The sequence below is a fragment of the Mustela lutreola genome, chromosome 10, assembly GCF_030435805.1.
Source record: "Mustela lutreola isolate mMusLut2 chromosome 10, mMusLut2.pri, whole genome shotgun sequence".
Classification (NCBI taxonomy): Eukaryota; Metazoa; Chordata; class Mammalia; order Carnivora; family Mustelidae; genus Mustela; species Mustela lutreola.
Window position 1 is genome coordinate 52,930,321 of NC_081299.1, and position 26,163 is coordinate 52,956,483.

At 39.1% G+C, this 26,163-nt stretch overlaps 1 protein-coding gene across 1 annotated transcript in view; it reads left to right on the plus strand.

Annotated features, from left to right (window-relative positions):
* The first annotated feature begins 201 nt into the window (after nt 1-201).
* RAVER2 (ribonucleoprotein, PTB binding 2) overlaps nt 202-26,163 on the plus strand; it is a 91,026-nt gene continuing 65,064 nt past the window's right edge. The window contains exons 1-2 of the mRNA XM_059137108.1: nt 202-887; nt 21,459-21,525. Coding sequence (XP_058993091.1) covers nt 648-887; nt 21,459-21,525 — 307 coding nt within the window. The 5' untranslated portion in view covers nt 202-647. The remainder of the gene's footprint in view (nt 888-21,458; nt 21,526-26,163) is intronic.

Consider the following 26,163-nt stretch of genomic DNA (forward strand, 5'->3'; position numbering starts at 1 on the left):
ATTTCCTCCAGAATATCTTTGTATTCCCTAGAAAATCTCAAATTTTATTTTTCAGTGTAAACTCAAGAGTTCTTTGCCAAATATGCACATCTTGAGCACAGAAGGTTCAAGTCCGGAGCCCGACTTGGCATCTGCAGCCCCCGAGCTGGCCCAGAGCGGGAATTTCGAGGAGAGCCTGGGGACAGCTGGGTGTCACGTGGGGAGGCCGCGCGGGGACAGGAGCCTGGGGTTCGAGTCCCCCCGGGGAAGCTGCCGCCAAGGGGCCGCATCCCCGGAGCCCAGGCCTGGGCGCTCGTCTAGGCCCTGGGGGCAGGGGAGTCGGCGGTCCGCGGCCGCACAGGTGTCCGGGTGGCGGCGCCCGAGCCCCCACCGGCGGGGCGGGCGGGAGGGATGGGCGCCGCCCGTGCGCGGGGGCCGGGGCCCGAGGGGGAGGTTCCCGCGAGGTGGTTCTCGGGCTCCTCCTCGGCGCTCAGGTTTCCTCTCCCGCCCGCCGGCTGCTGGCTGCGGCGCCGCCTCCCTCCCCGCCACGGCCGGGCCCACTCTGCGGCCTCTGCCCGCCTCGCCCCCGCCCGGGCCTCCTCCAGCTTTCTCTCTCCGCTTCCCCTCGAACCTCCGGAGGAGTCCGCAGCCGCGGGGCGCGTGGGAAGATGGCGGCAGCGGGAGGCGGTAGCGGCGAGGGGGGCGCGGGCCTGGGCGGCGCGGCGGGGCCAGGGTCGCGGGCGCGCGGGCCGAGCCCCTCCGCCGGCGCGAGCGAGGACGCCCGGGGCCCCGCGCCCAGCGCGCTGCACCCCGAGGAGGTCGCCGCGCGGCTGCAGCGGATGCACCGGGAGCTGAGCAACCGCAGAAAAATCCTGGTGAAAAACCTGCCCCAGGACAGCAACTGCCAGGTACGAGGTTAGCGCTGGGAGGCGACCCGTCCGGGGGCATCGGGGCAAGGCTCTGGGGGGAGGCTGCCCCGCGGCGTCCAGGCGGGTGCCCGGCGCCCTGGAACGCTCGAGGGGAGGAGGGGGTCGGTGCGGAGTTAGAACCGTCTATCGCTTTTGCAAAGCCCCCAGGTTTCTCTGCCTGCGGTCCCCCGGGGAGAGTGGCAGATTGGGAAACCGAGGCTCTGAGAGGCAAAGCGGCTGGTCCAAGGTCACGGGAATCCGGGGAGGCTGTCCTTAGTCCGCCCGGCTCTTTTCTTCCCCTGTGGCCCTTACGTGTGTGGGAGGAGAAGAAGTCGCGGGAGTAGTAGGAGAAAGGTGGGTGAACGAGAGTGGAGGGGACCCGTGGAGCACAGTTTTGCGGGACCAAGTTTTCCGGAGTACCTTGAGAGGGTCCCTCCGGGGTCCTCCGGACTTGGGTGTGCCATGGGGGGCGGGGTCATGGGAGAGCTGGGAGTGAGTTTTGCTGCTGCAGAAGCACTTGCCCAAGTTTGTATGGAAGAACTCTTGTCTCCTCCGTTTACCAAGGCCTCGAAGTGGAGAGATTATCCCTGAGCTTTGGGGAACCTTGCGACCACCTCTGCCATGCCAAGTACTGGAGGATTTGTTACTCAGTGACTCAAAGAGGCTTAAAGACAGGCTACTTTGTGTCTTTGATCCAGATTAACTGGTAACTGTTGCTTCAAGATTAGAAACTGCATCTATTTAACTTTAACACCCCCCCCCCACACGCCCTTGATTGCCAAAGTCTACATGCTCATTGTAGAAAAGCAAGAAAATACAGAGAAGCACAAAGGGGAAGAAGAGAAGTCACCTGTCTTTCTTTTCTCTTTTTTTACTTGTAGTTGACGCGCAATGTTTGATTAGTTTCAGGTGTACTGCATAGTGGACAATTCCATACGTTAGGCTTTGCTCACCACGATGTTACCATCTGTCACCATACAAAGTTATTACAATGTTACTGACTAGTTTCCCGATGGTGTACTTCTCATGCGCATTATTTATTTATTTTATAACTGGAAGTTTGTGCCTCTTAATCTCCTTCACGTGTTTCACCCATCCCTTCCCTCCCCCAGTCCTTCTCCCTTCTGGCAACTACCAGTTCTCTGTGTCTGTGAGTCTGTTTGTATGTTCTTTTGTTTTTTAGATACCACGTGTAAGTGAAATCATATGGTATTTGTCTTTCTCAGTCTGGCTTATTTCACTTAGCCTAATACCCCGCAGGTCCATCCATTTTGTCACCAATGGCAAGGAAATATTTCTGTGTTTCTGATACTTAAAGACAGCCATTGTTAATGTGAGGTAGTATCCTTCCCCCTTTTCTGGTGCCTATGGATACATATGCATTTTTGTTTCACACCCCCCCCCCCCACACACACACAAGGAAAAGAGAGAGACCATTTCTATGTACTTCCATGTTTCTTAATTGTCTAGATGTTTGTGTATATTTCATATACAGCTTGAAATTACGTATTTTGTGTGGATGGGGGAGGGTGGTCTGTCCTGGCAGTGGGAGATTTGGGCCGATTTATGTAGTTCCTCGTTTAACAGGATACAGGAAATTGCAAGTGGGCTGGCTATTGATAACTGCACAGCAGTTCTTCCATAAGACCCGTAAAATAATAAGGGCAATGCCTCATTATTATGTAATTACACCTTAATAAATGAAAGCATATAACCTTATAATCTATATAAACGAGGGGCCATTTTGTTTCAAAAAGCAATGTATCTCATTCCTCTTTCAGCTCTTTCTATTATTGCCCACTTCCCATCAGTCAGGTAGTATTTTGTGATGCTACCTATAAGAACACCTGCAATGGACTGATTTCACAGAGGCCAATTTCTCCTACCCATGCAAATAGAAGACAGGAAAGGGGCTCAGGAGGAGGGATGCCTGGTAGAGGCAGGTGGTGTTAAAAGGAAAAAACAAAAACCTGAATGGATAGCAGCTCTGTTTATAGATAATTTAGGAAAAGAGAGAGAAATGTCTTATTATTTTTGTGGAGTGTCATCTATTTTTGTTGTATTTCCTTGCATTCTAAAAATGTTTAGACAACATTCTAGACAGTTGGCTCTATCCTTCTTTTGCTGTTGGTGTCTTTCTCATTTCCCTCATTAAGAGACATGAAAAAATATACCAAAGGGTCTAAAAAAGGGAACAGTTTTAATTACTTGGCATGAGTGATGGATAGAGGTTTTATGTGATTTAGACTGATTTCTATTTTTGAGATATCCTTTCTCTGTTATGAATTTATGTTTGGCCTAAATCTTAGGATTTTCTGTAAGGTAGCAAGCATAAGCTATTGAATAAAATTGGTATAAGATCTACATATCTAGATGAGTCTTCCACTGCCAAGGGAAGTATCTTAAATTTTTATGTTAAGTTAAATTCTTATGCCATGTTTATTTTGAGAATTGAAGAATTTCATCTAAAAGCAGAAAAAAAAAGTTATTAGGATCTAGAGATTCGTTTCCAGACTTGTTCTAGCATTTTTTCCAATGACAATTTATATTATAAAACATTGTTTTTAATATTTCTGATGTGTAGTTTTAAAATCTAAGCATATCAGCACACAAATAACATTTGTTTGAGTAATTTTTTTTTTCCGTCATCTTCTGTATTTGTATCTTTGCTAGTTTTCTGCTCACAATTGTAACTATGTGGTCCAGTTAAATAAGTAGAATAGTATACTAATTTTTAAAAGCAATTAAAAGACAGTCTTCAGATTAATTAGACTGAGCATTGCTATTGTTGGTTGAATAAAATTAACATATACTTAATCTACTCTAAAGTTCTAATACTTTCATAAGTAGGTTTTGCAAGAATTTGTTATATTTTCTCTTTTATTTCCCTTCACAATTCTAATTGCCTTAGTGGGTGCATTTTACTGTCAATTAGAAATGAGGATTTGAGATTTATCTTGTGCCTTTTAGCATTTATTGCTTGGCTAAACTACCTATTTATTCCTTGTGAAATAACTAAACATGGTTTAAGAAAAAGTTATTTATGTTCAGTTGTTGAGTAATCAGATAATTTAAATATCAAATTCCTGTTCTTTTCTAGAAGACTATAGGTTCATTCATTCATTTATTTTGGAATATTAATTACATTAAGGACGAAGGCTATTACTAACTTCAGTTCTCAAGCTGTATAGTGATGTCTCTAGAAAAATTCCATTGGTAATTGATTAGTTAGGAGCCCAATAATATCCTTTAACATTTTTAAATCATGAGTTTTTCCTTTATTAAGCAGGATTTTTATAAATCTTACTCAAATTATAATTTTGGGTAAAAGCAGTTCTTAAAAGCTGCCTCATATAAAAGTCACTGTGTAGTCAGGTGCTGTCTGTTGACCTCCTACGCTTTCTTGAATCCTCCTAGCCCTCTATGTCTTCAGAGTCTCCTCTCTGGTTCATGTCCGTTTTCATCTCTTGCCCAGACTATTACAACTTTTCTTCTGTTTGTCAATTACCCTCATTATTGTCCTGTGTCTTGTGTTTTAGCCCATCCTGCTTTGCTTCCCCTGAGAGAACTCCCCCAGAGCACAAATCCAATCATGTCACTCTCCTGAAAAAAAAAAAAAAGAAAAAAGAAAGAAAGAAAGGAAGGAAGGAAGGAAGGAAGGTAGGTAGGTTGGTTGGTTTGGCTCCATATTCCCAGCACTGCTTCTCAAACACTTCCTCAAATGTCCCTCAACATATCTCTTTTCCTCAAATTGTAAGGAATAGTGGAGCACCACGAGCCTACCCCAAGAATGAAATTGCTTTGAAGCTTCATGTTCTGACTGAAAAATTCTTATTAATTTTATGTCCTACGAATAAATTTGGATTTAATGTGAAAAACAGTGACTTACACTTATTTCACTGTCCTCCAAATGTTTTTCATAAACTTAACACTTACGGAAGACTCACTGTGAATTTCTGCCCTCCTTTATTACCACGGAGTACTCCGACCTTAGTTTGAAAAGTGTGACATAACAGGATAGAAATCTAAGACTCTAGGCTTTTTGTGACTTGGCTCCGCCTATATTTGCAGTCTCATTTCTTCTTAGTCCTACATTGGATTCTACTCTAGTTTTTTCAAGCTACTTAGAGCCCCAGGTACTCTGGGCCACTGTGATTTGGATATTTATAGTAACGTCTTTGATTGTTTATGTTTTTGGAATGTAATTGTATTAACATATCATGAAAAACATTTGTAATAATTATAATTACATGAATAATTAAGCAATAAACAATGTTGATAACACTGCTTCTTAATCAGAATAGCCATTGTGAGTGTGTGTGTGTGTGTGTGTGTGTGTGTGTGAATAGTCTTTTACAGCTCTGAACTTAGAATTTTGATTTAAGGTAATGTCCTAATATGTGTTTTTTTTTTTTTTAAGGTTTTATCCATTTATTTGACAGAGAGAAATCACAAGTAGATGGAGAGGCAGGTAGAGAGAGAGAGAGAGAGAGAGAGGGGGAAGCAGGCTCCCTGCCGAGCAGAGAGCCCGATGTGGGACTCGATCCCAGGACCCTGAGATCACGACCTGAGCCGAAGGTCAGCGGCCCAACCCACTGAGCCACCCAGGCACCCCTCTAATATGTGTTTTTAATTGCCTTCCTACACATTGTATATATTTGTTGGTTAACCTGGTCCTGTTTCAATAGAATTATTAATTCTGGGGTTTCAAAACAGAGAAGACAGTGGCATTGACTCCCTATGTTGTTTGAATTTACTTTTTTTTCCTAACATGTTAGGTATGTGTAAATGTGTTATGTTCTTGTTGTGTTTATTTTAGAATCTGAAAAAGATTTTCTTGCTTAATTAAGAGAAAATGAGAAGTGCTTAGGGCTAACAGCCAGGATCCGTAATAGAAGAAACATTCTATTGTCTCACTCTGGGCATTATTAGCTTTCATTTCAAAGTACTTTATTATAATAGTTAATTGAGAAGCTTGATGGTTAATTCACAGAGGCCCATTTGAAAGCATGGTATTATCAACCAAGTACTTTTTAGAATAACAAACCACCTAATGTAGAAAACTCCAGTTGATTTTTTTTTTTTTTTAAGAGCTACTTATTCCTGTTTTTCTTTCTTACTGGTTGAAAACCAATCAAATTTTCTCACATACATTTTGTTTTTTAACTGTAAGATTTTAAAATATACATTATTTGTTTCATCTAATACTTTATTCAGTAATTCCAGCCTCTTTTTGTATTGGGCTATTGTTCACTTTTTCCTGATAATACTGGGATATCTTTGTATTTTGAAATTACTATTTTTCTTATCCAGAATGCCATTTTGCTTACTTCCAAAAGCTACTTTTCATGGTGTAGTTGACATGCCTGAAAAGTTATCATTTTCTAATATAGTTAATCAGAATTTCATGATGAGTTGTACCTCTTTTCTGCATGTTTTATTATACTATTCCCAATGTAACAAGGACCCTGAAAGCTGCTAGAGGAACATCTTCTAGATTTCTAGGTCGCCACTGGCTCAATAAGTTTATTGTCTTGGCAGGAATTCTTGAAAAGTCTTTGAGCAATGCTTATTCTCTGATCTGGAAACATAGTCACGGAGAGCAGTACTTGGTGGCCAGCATCACAATGCTGCGTGTTAACAAGCAGCCCAAAGACTGTCAGGTGATTTACAGACCCTGTTCTAATTCATGAATAGTTTATGCTCATGAATTATTTTTTTGGAGTTGTACCACGTTTTCTCATAGAATATGGTAGAGGATATTTAGTGCTGTTGGTTAGCATTTTAACAACGACTTAAGCTATGGTGCTTTGGAAGTTTACGAGGACTCTAACTATTACAATAACCTGTAAAGAGATTTGTGCAGGAAGAGAAACACTCCCAGCTTCAAATCATGGACGGGAGCACTTGTGCCTTATGTCAGTGCTCAAGAAAGAGCGGTGTTTAAGGCAATTGCTCTTTGAGTAAACAAGATTCTGAAGAGTTGGCTGTCCTTAGGAGCTACCAGAGCCCGTTTCTTATTATGCTTACTTCTGCTTAGACCAGCTGAAACAGGCAAGTAAAGGGATGTTTTTTATTTTAAGATTTTTATGTATTTATCTGACAGAGCGACCCGGTGAGAGAGGGAACAGAAGCTCGGGAGTGGGAGAAGTGGGCTTCCTGTGGAGCAGGGAGCCTGATGCAGCCCTCGATTCCAGGACCCTGGGATCATGATCTGAGCCTAAGACAGATGTGTAACGACTGAGCCACCCAGGTGCTCCAGGAATTTTTTTTTTTTTTTAAGATTTTATTTATTTGAGAGCGAGAGAGAAAGGAAGCAAGAACGAGCTCGAGCAGAGGGAGCGGCAGAGGGAGAAGCAGATCCAGGGTTTGATCCTGGGACTCCGGGGTCCTGACCGGAGCTGAGGGCAGATGCTTAACCAAGCCATCCAGGCGCCCCCGGAATGTTAAAATGTAGATAAAACAAAATTATCTATAGGTTAAATATTTTAAAATTGCTTATCTGAAACCTTGGCTCTATTTGTTTATTGTTGGCTTAGGGAGGTAATTGCCTTACTCTAAGGGGATGATGTGCACTGTAAGGGGTAAGAAGTGAGAAGTGGGAAATTCAGAACACTAGTCTGTATATTTGGGCTTATCCTTATCTGCAGAGGCTTGTCCTTGGTTGCTGTGCTGAATATCTTTCATTTGTTCCTCCAGATCTGTCTCCATCCTTCTTACCTGCGCTGTGTCCTGGGAGGCTTATCTTACTGTGGATTGCAATGACAAGGCTCTGTCCTCTGGTTTCTAGGTTGCATTTGGCCAGACCCACCAGTGGGAGATCAAAGAGTGGAGGAGAGATAGATTGGAGCATTTATTCACCCAGCTCCCTTTCTGCTGGGATACCCTGGGCTGGCTGTTTCCTCTTTCAAAGGTCATGGTTCTTTCCAATGGTGTCCTTCATGCAATTAAGCTTTCGTGGTTGTTGTAATCATCGCCTTTGCCTCTTTGGGACTCTTGCTATCCATAGGCTTTTTTTTTTTTTTTAAGCCTTTGTAAGTAGTCTCTCTTAAAAATTCTCTCCAATTACTGAGTGTTTAAGTATGCCATATGTTTTGTGCTGAGAACCTGATGCTGTTGCCTACCCAGTCTCCTTACTTTCTCTTTGTTTTTCCTAATAACACCCAGATTTTTCTTTGAGGCTCTACTCTTCCCTCATTATTTACCAGCTTATATGGCTTGGGTCAGTTTGATAGAGATTACCCTCACCTGTTTGGGTGACATAAACCAACACACAGTGTTCTTCCCTTTTGGCATTAGAGTTGGTTACAGTATGGGCAATAACCTGGCCCTAAGCCAGCCAGTATGTCACAGTGCCTTGGCCACAGTGATTGTTTCAACCCAATATAATAAGAAGCTTAGAACCTTTGTTGGCTTGTTAAGGTAGGGGATTCTCTTTCTTCTCACTGGATACAAGTGCAGAGACATACTGCCCTGACTGCAGCTGGCAATCTGGGGACAGAAACAGAAATCCAAAGAAGGACTGATCCAAAGGGAAACAGAGTAGAGAAACTGGACGGGAGCCCTGATCAAACTATGTCTGAAACCTACCTCTGGATTTCATAGTTATACAAGTCACTAAGTTCTTTCATGAATTTCAAGTTGGGTCTTATGTTACAACCAACCATTAGTATCCTACTACAGAATTTTGATTTTTGAACAAAAGCAGAAAATCTCCGTATTGGAAGGGATGGTAGAAGACATTTTACCTGACACTTCTGCTTACTATGTACAGCTAATTTAGAGCTCTTGACACATGAATTCTTGTACACTTTGTTAAAAGGTATTAACCTTTACTTTCAAAGACATCACTCTTGGTAAGTTATCCTAGTCCATCTTCAGTTAGCTTTGTTATAAATATCTTATTTATACTGAATATGTAAGTTAATTTCCCTGAAATTTTGATTTCTTGATACAAGTTCTCTCCTCCCATAATACAGAGAGAATTTATGGCATTGATTTTTAACTTATAACTTCAATTCCTCCAAACCACTAGTTTTTAGGAGTCCAGATTTCCTTGCAGTCTTATTTATTTTCCCCTGGACACACACCACTACCACTTTGTCATTGTATCTCTTAAAACAGGAGCATGGTTGTCTAATTGAGGTCTTCCTGTAATCCCTCTGCCAGAACAAATTTCTCTTTCCTCTGGATATCTAGAGCAACCATAACCCATTTGTTTTATTGGGTACCTATTATTGCCAGATACTATATGTTGCATTTTGCTTACTTTTGTTTATACTGTACTTAATCCTCATTTCAAGACTATAAGATTAGAATTACTCATTCCCATTTTATTGGTAGGGAAACAGATGCAAGATTAATGCCAAGAAGTTTGCCCAAGGTCATTCAACTAATTCGCAGTAGAGTAGAAAAGACTAATGTCTGTTTGATTCCAAAGCTCATATTCTCTTTTTTTCTTTTTTTTTTTTTCAAAGCTCATATTCTTATCCTGCACTGTATTATCATTGTAATTCCCCTTTGCACACATTATAATGTGTTTCAAAGGACTGGGACTGCGTAATATTTACCTTTGTATCACAAATTTTTCACCTAGAACCTGACACATTGTTCCAAGGGAAATTTGAAACAGAAGAGTACCACCCACCTACTTTGCTCTCAAATGTTAGATTTCTAGACATATGTCTGACACGCCGAAGCCCTCAGGATTGATCTGTGAAATGAGCAAATTTTGCATTGTACGGTTGTGCTGGCTTTTTTGGCAATGATGTTACCCCAGTTACTTACAATAATTCAGTCAACTGTTTATGGCTTAGGAGTAGGTTGAAAGCCATAAACCCTCTCTCCTGGAAGTGCTAATATTCATAGACACACAATGATTTACACGCAAGTTCAAGGGATTGTGAATCTCTTATAACTTATGCCTGATCTCGCTGGGGAATTCAGACCCAGGTTGAGAAGTGCCTTTCCAGGCAGATATCGTTTGATCATGTTTGTGGGACTTCACCTGAGTAGAGATCACTTGAGCAGATCCAGAGCTGCTGCTTGAAGAGTTGTCAACAGACACTGTTGTGGGCCACCTTTAGGCCAAGGTGGGGGGGGGGGGTCCTCCATCTAGGCAAGAATAGAAATCAGGCTCCTTAATTTTCTTTCCTAAAGTCAACTGTGTCGCTTCATGTTTGATGTAAAAACTCTTTGCTCTCTGGCCACCCAGCAGTACCAACGGATATTTTTAGGCACTATGCCTGGCACAGAAGTTTACAAGGAATGGCAGTGTGTTATTTCCCCCTCGAACACTTATTCAATGTCAAAGACTGTTTCTCTTTAAAGAATGTTTCTCTTTGAAACATGGGAAGACTCATGTGTTGTTCAGTGTTCTTCACAATAAGTATTTATTGATAAGAAACAAGTTTCTCTCTTTTGTTAAACTTCTGAGTCCCTAACTCATTGTGAGCCCCTAAACCTGTTTTTTATGCATTTTGTGCTTATTTGCTGTCATTATCTTTAGGTGTGTGAGCTTAGTTCTCACTTCCCTGTGCTTGCTTGTACGTTTTCTTTGTGTTTGAAGCTTTCTGTTTAATGTTTGTTACCATTTGAACGCCAAAATAACATTAGAATGCATTGAATTTGCCTGTATTTGCAGGCATCAATTCTGCCTCTCCTCCTTCTCCCTTACCCTACCCCATCGGACCCTTTTTGCCCCCAGTCAACTGGGCTTTTTATCTTTCCGCCTCCACTCACTACTGTGATTATCTGCTCCTAGCTCCCAGCTTACTTTTATTTCTTGGACTTTGTATTTTCTATTACCCACACATTTAACTGCTTGCTTTTGATTCCAGATTAGTCTCCATGACTCTGACTTTCAACCCTGTGGGCTTTTTATAGCCTGATCTAGTGTAAAGGTAACAGCAATAAACAAGAACATGTGAATCTGTGAGGTTTTAAATTTTGAGATACTCTCAAACTTACAGAAAAGAATAATATGAAGAACTCCCCTCCCCCCACCGGGACCATTCAAGAGTGAACACTGACACCATGCTTTACCACCCCATGTACTTTACAAAACTGGACATTGTCTAGGCAGCCACATCACTACCATTGAAGTCAGAATAATTGCACCTAATCCTTGGATCACATTTAAGTTTTGCTAGTTGTCCCATGAAGGTCTTTCATAGTGAAAGAATCCAGTTTGGAATTATGTATTGCATTTAGTTGTCTTTTTAATCTTCTTTGGTCTGGAATAAGTCCTCCATCTTTGCTTGACTTTTATGACCTTGACCCCTTTGAAGTTTGGTAGGCCAGTTATTTTGTAGAATGTCCTTCAAGGGGCGCCTGGGTGGCTCAGTGGGTTAAAGCCACTGCCTTCGGCTCAGGTCATGATCCCAGGGTCCTGGGATCGAGCCCCACATCGGGCTTTCTGCTCAGCAGGGAGCCTGCTTCTTCCTCTCTCTCTGCCTGCCTCTCTGCCTACTTGTGATCTCTGCCTGTCAAATAAATAAATAAAATATTAAAAAAAAAAGAATGTCCTTCAATTTGGGGTTGTCTGATGTTTCTCCATGATTAGATTCAAGTTAGTTATCCTTGGCAGGAATATCACAGGGTGGTGCATGTTTTAGATTTTGGCCCATTGTTGCTGAAGTTAACTTTGATTGTTTTGGTTGATTTTTATTGAAGTGGGATCTGCCAGACTTCTCCATGCAAAGTTTTTTCCCTTTGCAACTAATAAGGATTTTAAAGGGGGGCACATTAATTAAGACTGTGTGAATATTCTATTCCCTTTCAAGTGTTTAATTTATTTACTAATTTATTTAAAAATGGGCTTATGGGTTCCTCTGTTACTTAATGAGTTATATTTCATTAATACGATTACCTACTTTCATGCTTAAATTATTTTAGATTTGGGCAGTGGGAGCTTCTTCAAGCTGGCTCCTTTTGCATTGTACGGTTGTGCTGGCTTTTTAAATCTTTCATTTTAAAGATTTAAATCTTTCATTTTCCTCTTCAAATGAAGATTTCTTTGAAATCTTTCAAATCCTCTTCTTAAATCTTTCATTTTTCAATAATTTTAAAATTTAAAGAAAAAACTACAAATGTAGCACATAGAGTTCCCATATATTCTTTACCCGGTTTCCATTCATAATATGTCTTAAATACCCAAGGTACATTAGTCAGGACTAAGGCATTAACACATGGTACATTATCATTAATTGAACTTAAGACTTTGGATTTCATTAGGTTTCCTATGTCCTTTTTCTGTTCCAAGTTCCAATTTAGGGTGCCACGTGGCACTCAGTTGTTATCTCACATTAGTCTCTCATCTGCACCAGTTCCTCAGTCTTTCCTTCTTGTTTTGTTTTTTTTTTTTTTTGTAAGATTTTATTTATTTATTTATCTGTTTGAGAGAGAGAGTGAGTGCGTGGGGGAAGGAGCAGAGGGAGAGGGACAAGCAGGCTCTGTGCTGAGCATGGGGCCCAACAGGAGGCTCGATCATGTGACCTTGAGATTATGACCTGAGCTGAAATCAAGAGGCAGTCACTTACCTGACTGAGCCACACAGGTGCCTCCATCTTTCCTTGTTTTATATGATCTTGACAGTTTGGGTGAAGTATCTTTTAGAATGCCCCTCAATTTGTGTTTGTATGATTTTCTCATGAGAGATAAGTGTTATGGAATTTTGGTAAGAATTCCACAGAGGTGAAGTACACTTCTGATCACATCATTTTAGGGGAAACGTGACTTACTACCAATGATGTTAACTTTGATCATCTGCTTAAAGCGACATCTGCTCCATCACTCATTTAAAGATACCACTTTTCCCATTCACAATTCCTTGGAGACTAGTCATTAATTCTAGCACAAACTTATGGAAGGGTCTGATGTCCTTGTGACATGTTACTGTCATTTGCTGAGTCCTGCCTTTGTTTTTAACATAAAGATGTTGTGACTTATTTTGCACTTCCTGTGCTCCAGCCCTAGAATCAGCCTTTTCATGAAGGCATCTGTTATGGACTAAATGTTTGTGTTCCTCCAAATTCACATGTTGAAGACCTAACACCCAGTGTGGCCATATTTGGAGATGGGCACCTGTGGAAGTAATTAAAGTTTAAAAAGTCCTAAGGGTGGGGACTTGATCCAGTAGAAATAGCCCCTAAAGATTAGTTGGCCATAGAGTTGAGGATCCATTTCTGAGTTCTCTATTCTGTTCCACTGATTTATGTGTCTGTTTTTGTGCCAGTCATACTGTCTTGATGATGACAGCTTTGTAATAGAGCTTAAAGTCTTGCATTGTGATGCCACCAACTTTGCTTTTCTTTTTCAACATTCCTCTGGCTATTTAGGATCTTATCTGGTTCCATACAAATTTTAGGATCATTTATTCCAGCTCTGTGAAAAATCCTGATGGTATTTTAATAGGAATTGCACTGAATGTGTAGATTGCTCTTGGTAGCATAGACATTTTAACAATATTTATTCTTCCAATTCATGATCATAGAATGTTTTTCCATTTCTTTGTGTCATCTTCAAGTATATAATACTTCCTAAGTATTCTGTGGGTTTGGGAGCACAGATCCTTTACGTCTCTGGTTAGATTTATTCCTAGGTATCTTACGGTTTGGGTGCAATTGTGCATAGGATCAATTCCTTAATTTCTCTTTCTTCTGTCTCATTGTTAGTGCATAGCAATGCAACTGATGTTCATTGATTTTATATCCTGCCATAATTCCTACATGAGTTCTAGAAATTTTAGGGTGGAATCTTTTGGGTTTTCCACATAAAGTATCACGTCATCTGTGAAAAGTAGGAGTTTGACTTTATCTTTGCCAATTGGAATGCCATTTCTTTCTTTTTGTTGTCTGATTGCTGAGGCTAGGACTTCTAGTACTGTGTTGAACAGCAGTGGTGAGAGTGGGCGTCCCTGCCATGTTCCTGAACTAAGGGAAAAGCTCTCAGTTTTTCCCCATTGAGAATGATATTCATAGATGGCTTTTATGATATTGAGGTATGATTCCTCTATCCCTACGCTGTGAAGAGGGTTGTTTGTTTGTTTGTTTTTTACTGTGAAGAGTTTTCATCAAGAAAGGATCCTGTATTTGACCAGTGCTTTTTCTCCATCAGTTGAGAGGATCATTAGTCCTTGTCCTTTTTTAGTTAATGTGATGTATCATGTTGATTGACTTGCTAATGTTGAATCATCCTTGCAGCCTTGGAATAAATCCCACTTGGTCATGGTGAATAATTATTTTAATGTACCGAAAGGTACAAGCGTAGTGATCTGAAGGGGTACCTGCACCCCAGTGTTCCCAGCAGCCATGTCCACGATAGCCAAACCATGGAAAGAGCCAAAATGTCCATGGACAGATGAATGGATAAAGAAGAGGTAGTGTATATATACAGTGGAATACTACTCAGCCATCAGAAAGGATGAATACTTAAAATTTACATCAACATGGATGGAACTGGAGGGTATTATGTCGAGCAAAAAAAAGTCAGAGAAAGACAATTATCATATGGTTTTACTCATATTTAGAACATAAACAGGGCTGAGGACTGTAAGGGAAGGGAAGGAAAACAGAATGGGAAGTCATCAGAGGGAGGAAAACCATGAGAAACTCTTAACTATAGGGAACAAACTGAGGGTTGCTGGAGTGGAGGTGGGTGGGGAGATGGGGTGATTGGGTGATGGGCATCATGTGAGGAGCACTGGGTGTTATACTCAACTGATTAATTATTGAACACTACATCTGAAACTAAGGATGTACTGTAAATTGGTTAATTGAATTTAAATTTTTAAAAAAGTACCCTCATCTCTTACCATATCACAAGAAGACACCAGAGAGCTTGCTGTCTGTTATGTGCTTCTCTTTCCCTGCGCTGAATATGTGCAAGCACTAAAGCAAGGCCGTGTGAGGATGATGAAATATCTTTAAGCCATGTTAGGGAGTTTGGATTTTATTTTAAGGAAAATGAGGATCCACTGAAATATTTAAACAAGGGAGCTATGCAATTTGATTTCTAGCTGTCAGAAAGTAAAACTGTGTTGGTTTGGTTTCTATCTTTCAAACCTTGTTCTTGGCCTGATCTTCATGGCAAGATTAGGAGGTCAATGATGCAGTGAGCTTTAGGAATGTGATGGGAATTGATTATTTCATAGACTTTATTTTGCAGTTCTGACACTTAAGATGCAATACACATAGTGGGTCACTGTGTTTGCTCTGGAGTCTGTTAACTTGGGTTTGAATAACAGATCCATCACATACTGTGTGTACAGCAAGGCACTATACTTTCCTAGGCCTCAGTATCCTCATCTTTAAAATATGCATTATAGGGGCACCTGGGTGGCTCAGTTTGTTAAGCATCTGATTCTTGATTTCCGCTCAGATCATGATCTCAGGGTTGTGAGATTGAGCCATGAGTTGGGCACCGTGCTGGGCATGGAGCCTACTTAAGATTCTCTCTCTCTCTCCTTCACACTCGTCCCAATTTTTCACACACAGACACACGCACACATGAGTGTGTGTGTGTGTGTGTGTAAATAAAAACATATATATTCCAGCTCATTTGGACTGAATAGGTTTGGAGATAATGTCCATAGAATACCTGGGATAAAATGAGCACTCAGTAAATAATGCTTACTATTATTCTGCTAATAAAAAGAAGCTGGTAGTTTATTTATTTTTTTAAGGCAAAATCAGAATGTTCCCCTGGCAAGAAGTTTGTATTCAAATGAACTTACCAACAAAGCAGTTTCATTGAAAATTGTTAAAAATTTACCCAAGTTAAAATTGATGTCACATTTACTCAGCTAATATCACAAAAAGATATTATATGATAAATCCTGCATTGGGCACAAAGGAAAAATAGAAAAGAAAGAAAAAGCATATTACCTGGTGTGGAACATGGAAATGCAGTTCCAAGCAAGCAATAGCATATATAGGTTTGGAGCCTAGAAGAGAGGTTTGAAGGTAGAAGTAAGAATTTGGAGATCTCTGCATGAAGATAGGACTGAAGGCATCTCAACTCATGCAGGAAAAGCATTTGATCAAGTTTAACACCCATTCCTAATAAAAACTCATACCGAGCATGAATAGAAAAGAACTTCCTCAAATTTGAAAATTATCTAGAAAACCCAAAGTAATGGTATTCTGCGGTGAAATAGTGAAAACTTTACCCCTGAGATTAGGAACAATGCTGGCATCACTTCCATTCAAGATTGTACTGGAAACTGTAGCTAGCATAACATGGCTAACTGACTCAAACTTGATGAGTAGAAGGAAAATTTAAAAACTGTTGGAGCACAAAATGCCTTCATGGCTGGGGTAGGAAAAGTTTTTTTTTGTTTTTTTTTTAAGGTTTTATTTATTTATTTGACAGAGAGTGAGAGAGATCACAAGTAAGCAGAGAGGCACATGGGGGTAGGGGGGAAGCAGACTCCCCACTCAGCAGAGAGCCCAATGCGGGGCTCGATCCCAGAACCCTGAGATCATGACCCAAGCTGAAGGCAGAGGCTTAACCCACTGAGCCACCCAGGCGCCCCGGAAAAGATTTCTTAAGGCACACAAAATGCAAATGGTAAAGGGAAGAATTACAAATTTGGCTTCTATGACAAATTTCTCTTCATCAGAAAAAACTCACAAATAAAATGTAGGGGGATACATTTATAATAGTTTCTAAGAAAGAATTAGTATGCAGAATATATTTTGAAAAACTCCTATAAATCAATAAAAGAAAAGATAAATACAATAGGAAAATGGCCATCAAGATGAGTGTTTTCCAGAAAGGGAAATAAATGGCAAATAAACATGAAAAGATGCCTGTATCAGAGTTCTTCAAAGAAAGAGCTTATATGTAACATTTATATTAACATCTGTTTATATTATATACAGATATACATAGAGCTGTTGACTAATTGTGGGAACTGGTAAGGCCAGAATCTGTCAGGTATACCAGTAGGCTAGAGAGTCCGGCATATGTTGGTGCTACCATCTTGAGGCAGGATTTCTTCTTTGGGAAACCTCAGTTTAAAACTAACCATCACAATCCTCTACCTTTACTAATCAAGGGAATGCAAATTAAGATCACAGTGCGGTACAGTTTTATATCAATTAAATTGACAAAACTTAAATAACTGGTAACACCAAGCATTTTATGGTTATGTGTCAGCGGGACTCTCGTATACTCTTGATGGGGACATAAGATGCTACAACCATTCCAACACATAAGTTGGCACTTTCTTATAAGGATGATCATTTGTATGTGTGCAGCCCCAAAATTTCATTCCTTCAGAAACTTGCACATGAATGCCAGGAAATACATAAACTTTTAAAAACTGTGTTAGTAGTTTTAAAATACGGAAGTAGCAAAGCAACCTAGAAACAAACCAAATATTCACTGGTAGAAAAGAAAAATGGATCCATAAATCATACTGTAGGCATAGAACAGAATATCAAACCATAGTGAATAAATGGCCAGGTAGAACACAAGTGAATTTTTGGAGCATAGTATTAAAAAAGCAAGGCACCTAAATAAATAAATAAATAAAAGATTAAAAATAGCATAATAGCATTTCTCTAAAGCTCAGAAACAAGTGAAATGAATCAACAAATTGTTTAGGAATACATGCCTATGTTAGGAACTCCAGCCATGGGGGAAGGCGGTCGGATGGGCTAGCAAAGGAATGCAGAAGTCGACGCAATAGTGTTGCTAATGTTCCAGTCTTCAGGTTGGGTGATGGGTTCCCAGGTGCTGATTTCATTATTATGCCTCATAACTTAATATGTTACAGGTAATATCTTTGTATTATAAAATCATTAAACATTTTCAAGGACAAGTAGCAAAAGTGTATTTTTTTCCCGCAAAAGAGTGGACTTTGAAATTAGAGTGCTTTAATCTGTGAAAGATTTTCTTAGGAAAAAGAAATAAATCAAAGTAGGTTGGAAAAGGACTTAGAAGACAGTGTGATTAAAGCTTAAAACTAAGGCTGGGTTTCATTGTGGTTGTCAGTTCTTTCCCAAGGAGATATTTTGTATGTGTAAAACTTTTTGTTTAATTCCAGGAAGTAATAAGGAATGTGGTCTGGAAATAGGTTGCCAAAGCTCTCTAATACTATTAGTTTTGATGAATTCATCTTACTGTGAGAAATTTGTAACTGATATTCCTGGCCAGAAGGTGCTACTTTATTCTTTAAAATTAACTTGTAATTTAATAGAAATGTCATAAAGTTAGAGTAGAATAGAGATAATTTTATTTGTTTGGGTTCTGTGTGGTGGAGCGTAGTAGAATTCTGGCAAATTGTTGTTAGGACTCTCTTTCAGGTTTTAAGTTTTTAATTTGGCCAACTTACTGAGGCTCAAATTGAGGGGTGACCCACTTTTGCCTGGGTCAAATCAACCAGGACATGGGGGGAAAATAATTGTTGTTGTTTTTTCTTTGCAAAAAGCTTTGTAAGGTTTGCCAGTTGGCAGTCTCTGTATCCCACATCTGGTGCATAGAAAAGCTATAATTTGAAAGAGAGGTATTTTAAAAATAAAATTTTTAAGTTGCAAAATGCATCTTTGAATACGTAAGATCTCTCTCAGGTAATTCTGTCAGCTGAACGAGTAACATAACGTCATTTGTTTAAAGATACTTGATAATGTGAGCAGCAGTGTCATGTTTTCTTTATCTGGCATTCGACAGCTGTTAAACAGTGAAATGAGAGATTAGAGTCTGTGCAACTAAAAGCATACACTGGATCCCTTCAAACAAAACTGAGCCACCTTCTATATTAAGGATTAAATTAGTCGATTGGCAAGACGTATACGCTATGCTATTGAGAGAATTCGATCATCTTAATGAATACACTGTATGCGTTGAGTCCAAGGAAACACTGAAGCTTACAAAAACTACCATAGCAAGATGTAAACTAATCTGTATATTGATCATACTACTGTATAATTCATCAAACCGTATTATATGAACTGTAGTATATATATATTTTAAAACATACCTAATATTGATTTACTAATAGAGAATACTAAACTACCAACTTCACCTTTCTCTAATTTCTTATCATAGGCGATTATCTTTTTTCCACCCAGCGTTATGTTTTTATACTTTGTCTATTATATCATTCTTTTCCCCCTTGCATTGTGTTAAAAGGGAAAATATTGTCTCAACTTGGAACTGTCCACATTTTTTTTCCATTTCCATGTGATCACTTATTAGGGCAGTAATAATACTGTTTTTGTTACTATTGGTGGTAGTATACTCTTTTTAGTTAGCTCTGGAAGGAATCCAGTAGGATGATATAGGGGTTAAAGGTGCCAGACTGGTGAATCTCCCCTCAGCGAGTTATTTGATTTTGCTCTGCTGAGGTTTCCTGATTTTTATTTATTTATTTTTCTGTAAAGGTTTTGTTTTGTTTTGTTTTGTTATTAAGATTTTATTTTTAAGCCACACGTGGGTGGCTCAGTTGGTTAAACATCTGCCTTCGGCTAAGGTCATGATCCCAGAGTCCTGGAATCAAGTCCTGCATTGGGCTCCTTGCTGAGCAGGGAGGCTGCTTCTCCCTCTACCTGCAGCTCCCTCTGCTTGTGCTATCTCTCTCTCTTTCTGACACATAATAAAATCTTTAAAAAAAAAAAAAAAAGAAAGATTTTATTTTTATGGGCCCAGCACGCTTCCGCTGCACCACTCTGCTACCCAGATTTTATTTTTAATTAATTTCTACATCCAACATGAAGCTTGAACTTACAATGCTGAGAGCAAGAATCACATGCTCTTAACTGAGCCACCCAGGTGCTCCCACCCTTTTTAAAATTACTTATTTAAGTAATCTCTCTACCCAACAAGGGGCTTGAACTCATGACCCCAAGATCAAGAGTCAAGAGCATGCACCTTTCTGTAGGATAGCCCTGTCATTGTCAGGCCTGGTTTCCTGATTTTTAATGAAAAAGGGTGACTTAGTAAAAGTGAAATGAAAGTTAACTATATTAATGGCAAGATTAAGAATTATTATTGAGTTAGTTTCTGTTGTGAACTTAGCGTATTGGCACTTGTATATGTTTAATTTATTCATATGCAAGATAAAACAGATCAGCTATAACTTTCCAATCTAGGATCAGAATGTCCACCTATGTGATAGTCCAGTTCCTTTAGAAAATAGTAATTCCATCTGTGTGTATTATGAGTAAATTTTCTAAGGCCACATATCAATTCAGTGACAAAATAATTGTATTCACTTTAGTGTATATTTGAGTGCCTAGTATTTGCTAAGCAATACAAGGTATACACACATATATGAAATATAGTTCCTGTACTTAAGTGTTGTCAGTTTAACAGGAAGGATTAGGAATAGAAATCTGCTTTTTTGAGACCCCAGGTGGGTGAAATTGATACCAGCATAAACAAGTTCAGACTGGATTAATAATGGAAACAGAATGAATAGGAAAGCCAGTTTCAACACCTTAGGGAGCCAAGCGGGACTAAATTGAATTACATATATACCTTGGTGGCGGTTGTTGTTTTCATACCCAGGGATCTCTAGGTTTGCGTCTACCTGTATCTATTCTCTTTGCTGATATTACAGCATCTACAAGTGTATTACTTCTTAAAAACTCAGTTATGTGTCATATACAAAGAAATTTTTAATATTTCTGTCAGACAGGCATAAATAAAATATGACCATTGTTAGCATGGAGGTGATAGAGGTCATATCCCACAGAAAAGAATTGGAATAAACCTGGGGCACCTGGGTGGCTCAGTTGGTTAAGCGTCCAACTCTTGATTTCAGCTCCAGTAGTGATCTCAGTGTCATGAGATTGAGACCCACATTGGGCTCCATGCTGAGCGTGGAGACTGCTTGGGAGTCCCTCTTTCCCTTTCTCTCTGCCAAACCTCCCCCCCCCACCACCACAACAGCTTGCACACTCTCTCTCTTAATCATAATAAATAAGCAAGTAAGTAAATAAATAAAATTGGAGGAAAACTTCATGAAAGAATATTTGAGTGGGATTTCAAAGGATGTATGCGATTTCAGGTGATGTTCAGGAGCTTTAGTGGTATCTTTGCACCATGCAAGGTCAAGGTATCGGCATGAGTAGCAATTCAGAGTGAGGACTGGGCATGACATCCTGGTGGAATAGTGAATGCCCATTGAGCAGAAACATGATCTATGTGCAGGTTATGTACTGGGAGATATGCTTGGGGAGGTAGGTTGATGTCATACTTGGCATGGAATGCGTTTAAGTTAAACAAATAATGGAGATCCATGAAAGGTTCTTCACATAGCAGATGGTAGTGGTTAGTGGTTGGCTTGTACAGTTGGATTATCCACTAACTGCATTTGTTTTTGTTTTGTTTTGTTTTAAAGATTTTATTAATTTATTTGACAGAGTGAGAAAGGGAACACAAGCAGGAGTGGTAGAGGGAAAACAGGCTTCCCGCTGAGCAGGGAGCCCAATGCTGGGCTGGATCCCAGGACCCCCGGATCATGACCTGAGCCGAAGGCAGACACTTAATGACTGAGCCACCCAGTTCCCCCAACTAACTGCACTTGTGTATTTATTTGAATTCATGTTTTGTCTCTTTCAGGAAGTTCATGATTTATTACAAGACTATGAGTTAAAGTATTGTTATGTGGACAGAAATAAGCGAACAGGTAAGATTTCAATTTTAATCACCTAGTTTCATTTTGATTCTAAGTGTGTGCATTATTAAACAAGATTACTGTCTTTTCATTCTTAAGATAATCTCTGAAATTCTTTTTTTTTTTAAGATTTTATTTATTTATTTGACAGACAGAGATCACAAGTAGGCCGAGAGGCAGGCAGAGAGAGAGGAAGGGAAGCAGGCTCCCCACCGAGCAGAAAGCCCGATGCGGGGCTCAATTCCAGGACCCTGAGATCATGACCTGAATCGAAGGCAGAGGCTCAACCCACTGAGCCACGAGGCACCCCAATCTCTGAAATTCTGAAGCGCTAAGTCATACAAATGCTACTCACACGATGTATTTTCTGAGGATAACATTAGTATCCTAAATTATAATCACATAATTTATATGTATGTCACTAAAGACATTATTTTATAAAGATTTTCTAATATGTTATGCTATAATAAATATTTATAGGCTTGGTAGCCTTCCATTTTTTTAATTGAAGTGTAATTAACATACAGTGTTACACTTCAGGTGTATAACTTTTTTGTAGGTATACAAAATATTGATTCCATAATTCTATGTATTACCCAGTGCTCACCACATTAAGTGTAGTTACCGTATGTCACCATACAACATTACGGATTGTATTTCCCTATGCTGTACTTTTCATCTCCATCACTTACTTCATAAGTACAAACTGGAAGTTTGTACCTCTTAATTCCCTTTATATATTTTGCGCATCCTCCCCTCTTCCCCTCAGGCAACCAGTTTGTTCTCTGTATTTTTTTTAATTTTTAAATTTTATTTATTTAATTTTTATTTATTTTCAGTGATACAGATTTCATTGTTATGCACCACACCCAGTGCTCCATGCAATATATGCCCTCGGAACACCCACCATCAGGCTTCCTAACCCCCCACAGTGTTTTTGTTCTTTTAAGTAAGGCCTATGCCCAGCATGGGGCTCAAATTCATGACTCCGAGATCAAGAGTCACACACTCTATAGACTGAGCCAGTCAGGTACCTGTTTGTTTTTGTTTATTCATTTGTTTTATAGATTCCGCATATTAGTGAAATCACATGGTATTTGTCTTCTTCTGTCTGATTTATTTTACTTAGTGTTACACCCTCTAGGTCTGTCCATGTGGTTGCGAATGGCAAGATCTCATTCTTTATTATGGCCAAGTAATTTGGCCATCGTATCTTTATCCATTAATCCATTAATGGACAGTTGGGTTGCTTCCATATCTTTAGTTGTTGTTAATAATGCTGCAGTAAACAGGGGTGCATATGTCTTTTCAAATTAACGTTTTTATTTTCTTTGAGTCGATACCCAGTAGTGGAATTACTGGATCATATAGCAATTCTATTTTTAAATTTTTGAGGCACTTCCATATTGTCTTCTACAATGGCTGCACTAATTTGCATTCCTATCAACAATGCACAAGGGTTCCTTTTTCTCTTCATCCTCATCAACACTTGTTATTTCTTGTCATTTTGATACTATTCTTCTAGCTATTCTGAATGGTGCAAGGTAATATCTCATTGTAATTTTGATGTGCATTTCTCTGATGATGAGAGATGTTGAGCATCTTTTCATGTATGTGTTGGCCATCTGTGTGTCTTTGGAGAAATGTTTATTCAGGTCCTCTGTCTATTTTTTAAGTCAGATTGTTTTTTAGTGGTTTTGTGTGTGTGTATGTGTGCATGTGTGCATGTATGTTGAGTTGTATGAGTTTATAGGTTTTGGATATCAATCCTTTATCATATATATCATTTGTAAATTTCTACTCCCATTCATTATGTTATCTTTTTGTTTTGTTGATGATCTCCTTTGCTGGGCAAATTATTTTTTTTTTTTTAATTTTTTTTTTAAGATTATTTATTTATTTATTTGTCAGTGATGGAGAGAGAGCGAGCAAGCACAGGCAGACAGAGAGGCAGGCAGAGGCAGAGGGAGAAGCAGGCTCCCCGCCAAGCAAGGAGCCCGATGTGGGACTCGATCCCAGGACGCTGGGATCATGACCTGAGCTGAAGGCTCAACCAACTGAGCCACCCAGGCGTCCCTGGGCAAATTATTTTTGTGTAGGCACAGTGGTTTATTTTTGCTTTTGTTTCCCTTGCCTAAGGAGACATATCCATAAATATTTTACTAAGGGTGATGTCCAAGAGATCATTGCCTCTATTTTTTCAACCATTAGGGGTTTTATGGGTTCAGGTCTCACATATAGGTCTTTAGTTCATTTTGAGTGTGTTTTGTGTATGGTGTAAAAAAGTGATCCAGTTTCATTCTTTTGCATGTCGCTATCTAGTTTTCCCAGCACCATGTATTGAATAGACTGTCTTCCCTATTGTATATTCTTGCCTCCTTTGTTATAGATTAATTGACCATATAGGTATGGGCTTATTTGGGGACTCTCTGTTTCATTGATCTATGTGTCTGTTTTTGTGCCAGTACCAAACTGTTTTGATTACCGTGGTTTGTAGTAAACCTTGAAATCTGGGATTGTGATACCTCAAGCTTTGTTCTTTCTTGAGATTCCTTTGGCGTTTTGAGGTCCTTTGAGGTTCCATATAAATTTTAGGATTATTTGTTCTAGTTCTGTGAAAAATGTTGGTATTTCGTTAGAGATTGCATTAAATCTGTAGATGGCTTTGAGTAGTATGGACATTTTGAGAGTATTTGTTCTTCCAGTCCAGGAGCATGAGCTATCTTTCCATTTGTTTGTGCCATCTTCAGTTTCATCATTGTCCTAGTTTTCAGAGTACAGGTCTTTTACATGCTTGGTTAAATTTATTCCTAGGAATTTAATTCTTTTTGGTGCTATTAAAAATGAATTGTTTTCTTTCTCTTTCCTGCTATTTCATTATTAGTGTACAGAAAAGCAACTGTTTTTTGTGCATTAATTTTGAATCTTGCAGCTTTACGAATTCATTAATTCTAATAGTTTTTGGTGGAATCTTTACGGTTTTCTATGAATAATGTCATGTCATTTGCAAATAGTGACAATTTAACTTCTTCCTTACCAATTTGGATGAATTTTCTGACCTAATTGCTATGGTTAGGACTTGCAGACTATACTGAGTAAAAAGAATGGACATCATTGTCTTGTTTCTAATCTTAGAGGAAAAAAAACTTCCAGTTTTTTACTATTGAATATGATTTTAGCTGTGGATTTTTCATGAATGACCTTTATTTAGCTTAAGGTATCCCCTGAACACACTTTGTTAAGAGTTTTCTTTTCTTTTTTTTTTTTAAAGATTTTATTTATTTATTTGACAGACAGAGATGACAAGTAGGCAGAGAGGCAGGCAGAGAGAGAGGAGGAAGCAGATTCCCTGCTGAGCAGAGAGCCCGATGTGGGGCTCAATCCCAAGACCCTGAGATCATGACCTGAGCTGAAGGCAGAGGCTTTAACCCACTGAGCCACCCAGGTGCCCCTGTTAAGAGTTTTTTAACATGAACAGATGTTGAATTTTGTCAAATGCCTTCTCTGCATGTATTGAGATGATTTTACGGTTTTTATTCTTATTTTGTTAATGTGGTTTATCACATTGATTGATTTGTGAATATTGAACCTTCCTGCATCCCTGGAATAAATCTCACTTGTTCTAGTTGAATGATCCTTTCAATGTATTGTTGAATACACTTGCTAATATTTTGTTCAGGAATTTCGCATCTATGTTCATCAGGAATATTAGTCTGTACTTTTCTTTTTTTCACAGTGTCTCTGTCTGGTTTTTGTATCAGGGTAATACTGGCCTCGTAGAATGTATTTGAAAGCTTTCCTTCCTCTTCTGTTTTTTGAAATAGTTTGAGGACAATCAGTATTAATTCTTGGTTAAATGAAATGTAGAATAAACCTATAAAGCAATCTAGTCCTGGACTTCTGTTTATTGGAAGTTTTGATTACCAAATCAGCTTTGTTATTAGTAATTGGTCTGTTCAGTTTTTCTGTGTCTTCCTGATTGAATTTTAAGAAGATGATATGTTTCTAGGAATCTATCCATTTCTTCTAGGTTGTCCAATTCATTGACATACAATTTTTTTGTAGTATTCCCTTATAATCTTCCATATTTCTGTTGTGTTGGTTAATTCCCCTTTCATTTCTGATTTTACTTATTTGTATCCTCTCTTTTTTTCTTGATAAGCCTGGTTAAAAATTTAACGATTTTATTTATCTTTTCAAAGAACCAGCTCTTGGTTTCATTGATCTTTTCTATTGTTCTTTAAGCTCCTAATGTATTTCTGCTCTGATCTTCCTTCCTTCCTTCTGCTAGCTCTGGGCTTGGTTTGTTCTTCCTTTTCTAGTTCCTGTATGTGTTAGGTTAGATGGTTTGAGATTTTTCTTGTTTCTTGAGGTAGGCCTGTGAATTTTTCCTGTAAATTTCCCTATACGTTTTCCTCTTCAAACTGCTTTTGCTGTGTCCCAAAGATTTTGGATCACTGTGTTTTTATTTTCATTTGTCTTTATATATTTTCTTAATTTCCTCTTTGATTTCTTTATTCACCCATTGGCTGTTTAGTAGCATGTTATTTAGCTTCCATGTTTTGGGGGGATTTTTTTTTTTGCATTTTTTTTCCTTTGATTTCTTATTTTATACCATTATAATCAAAGTATATGTGAAAGGATTTTAGT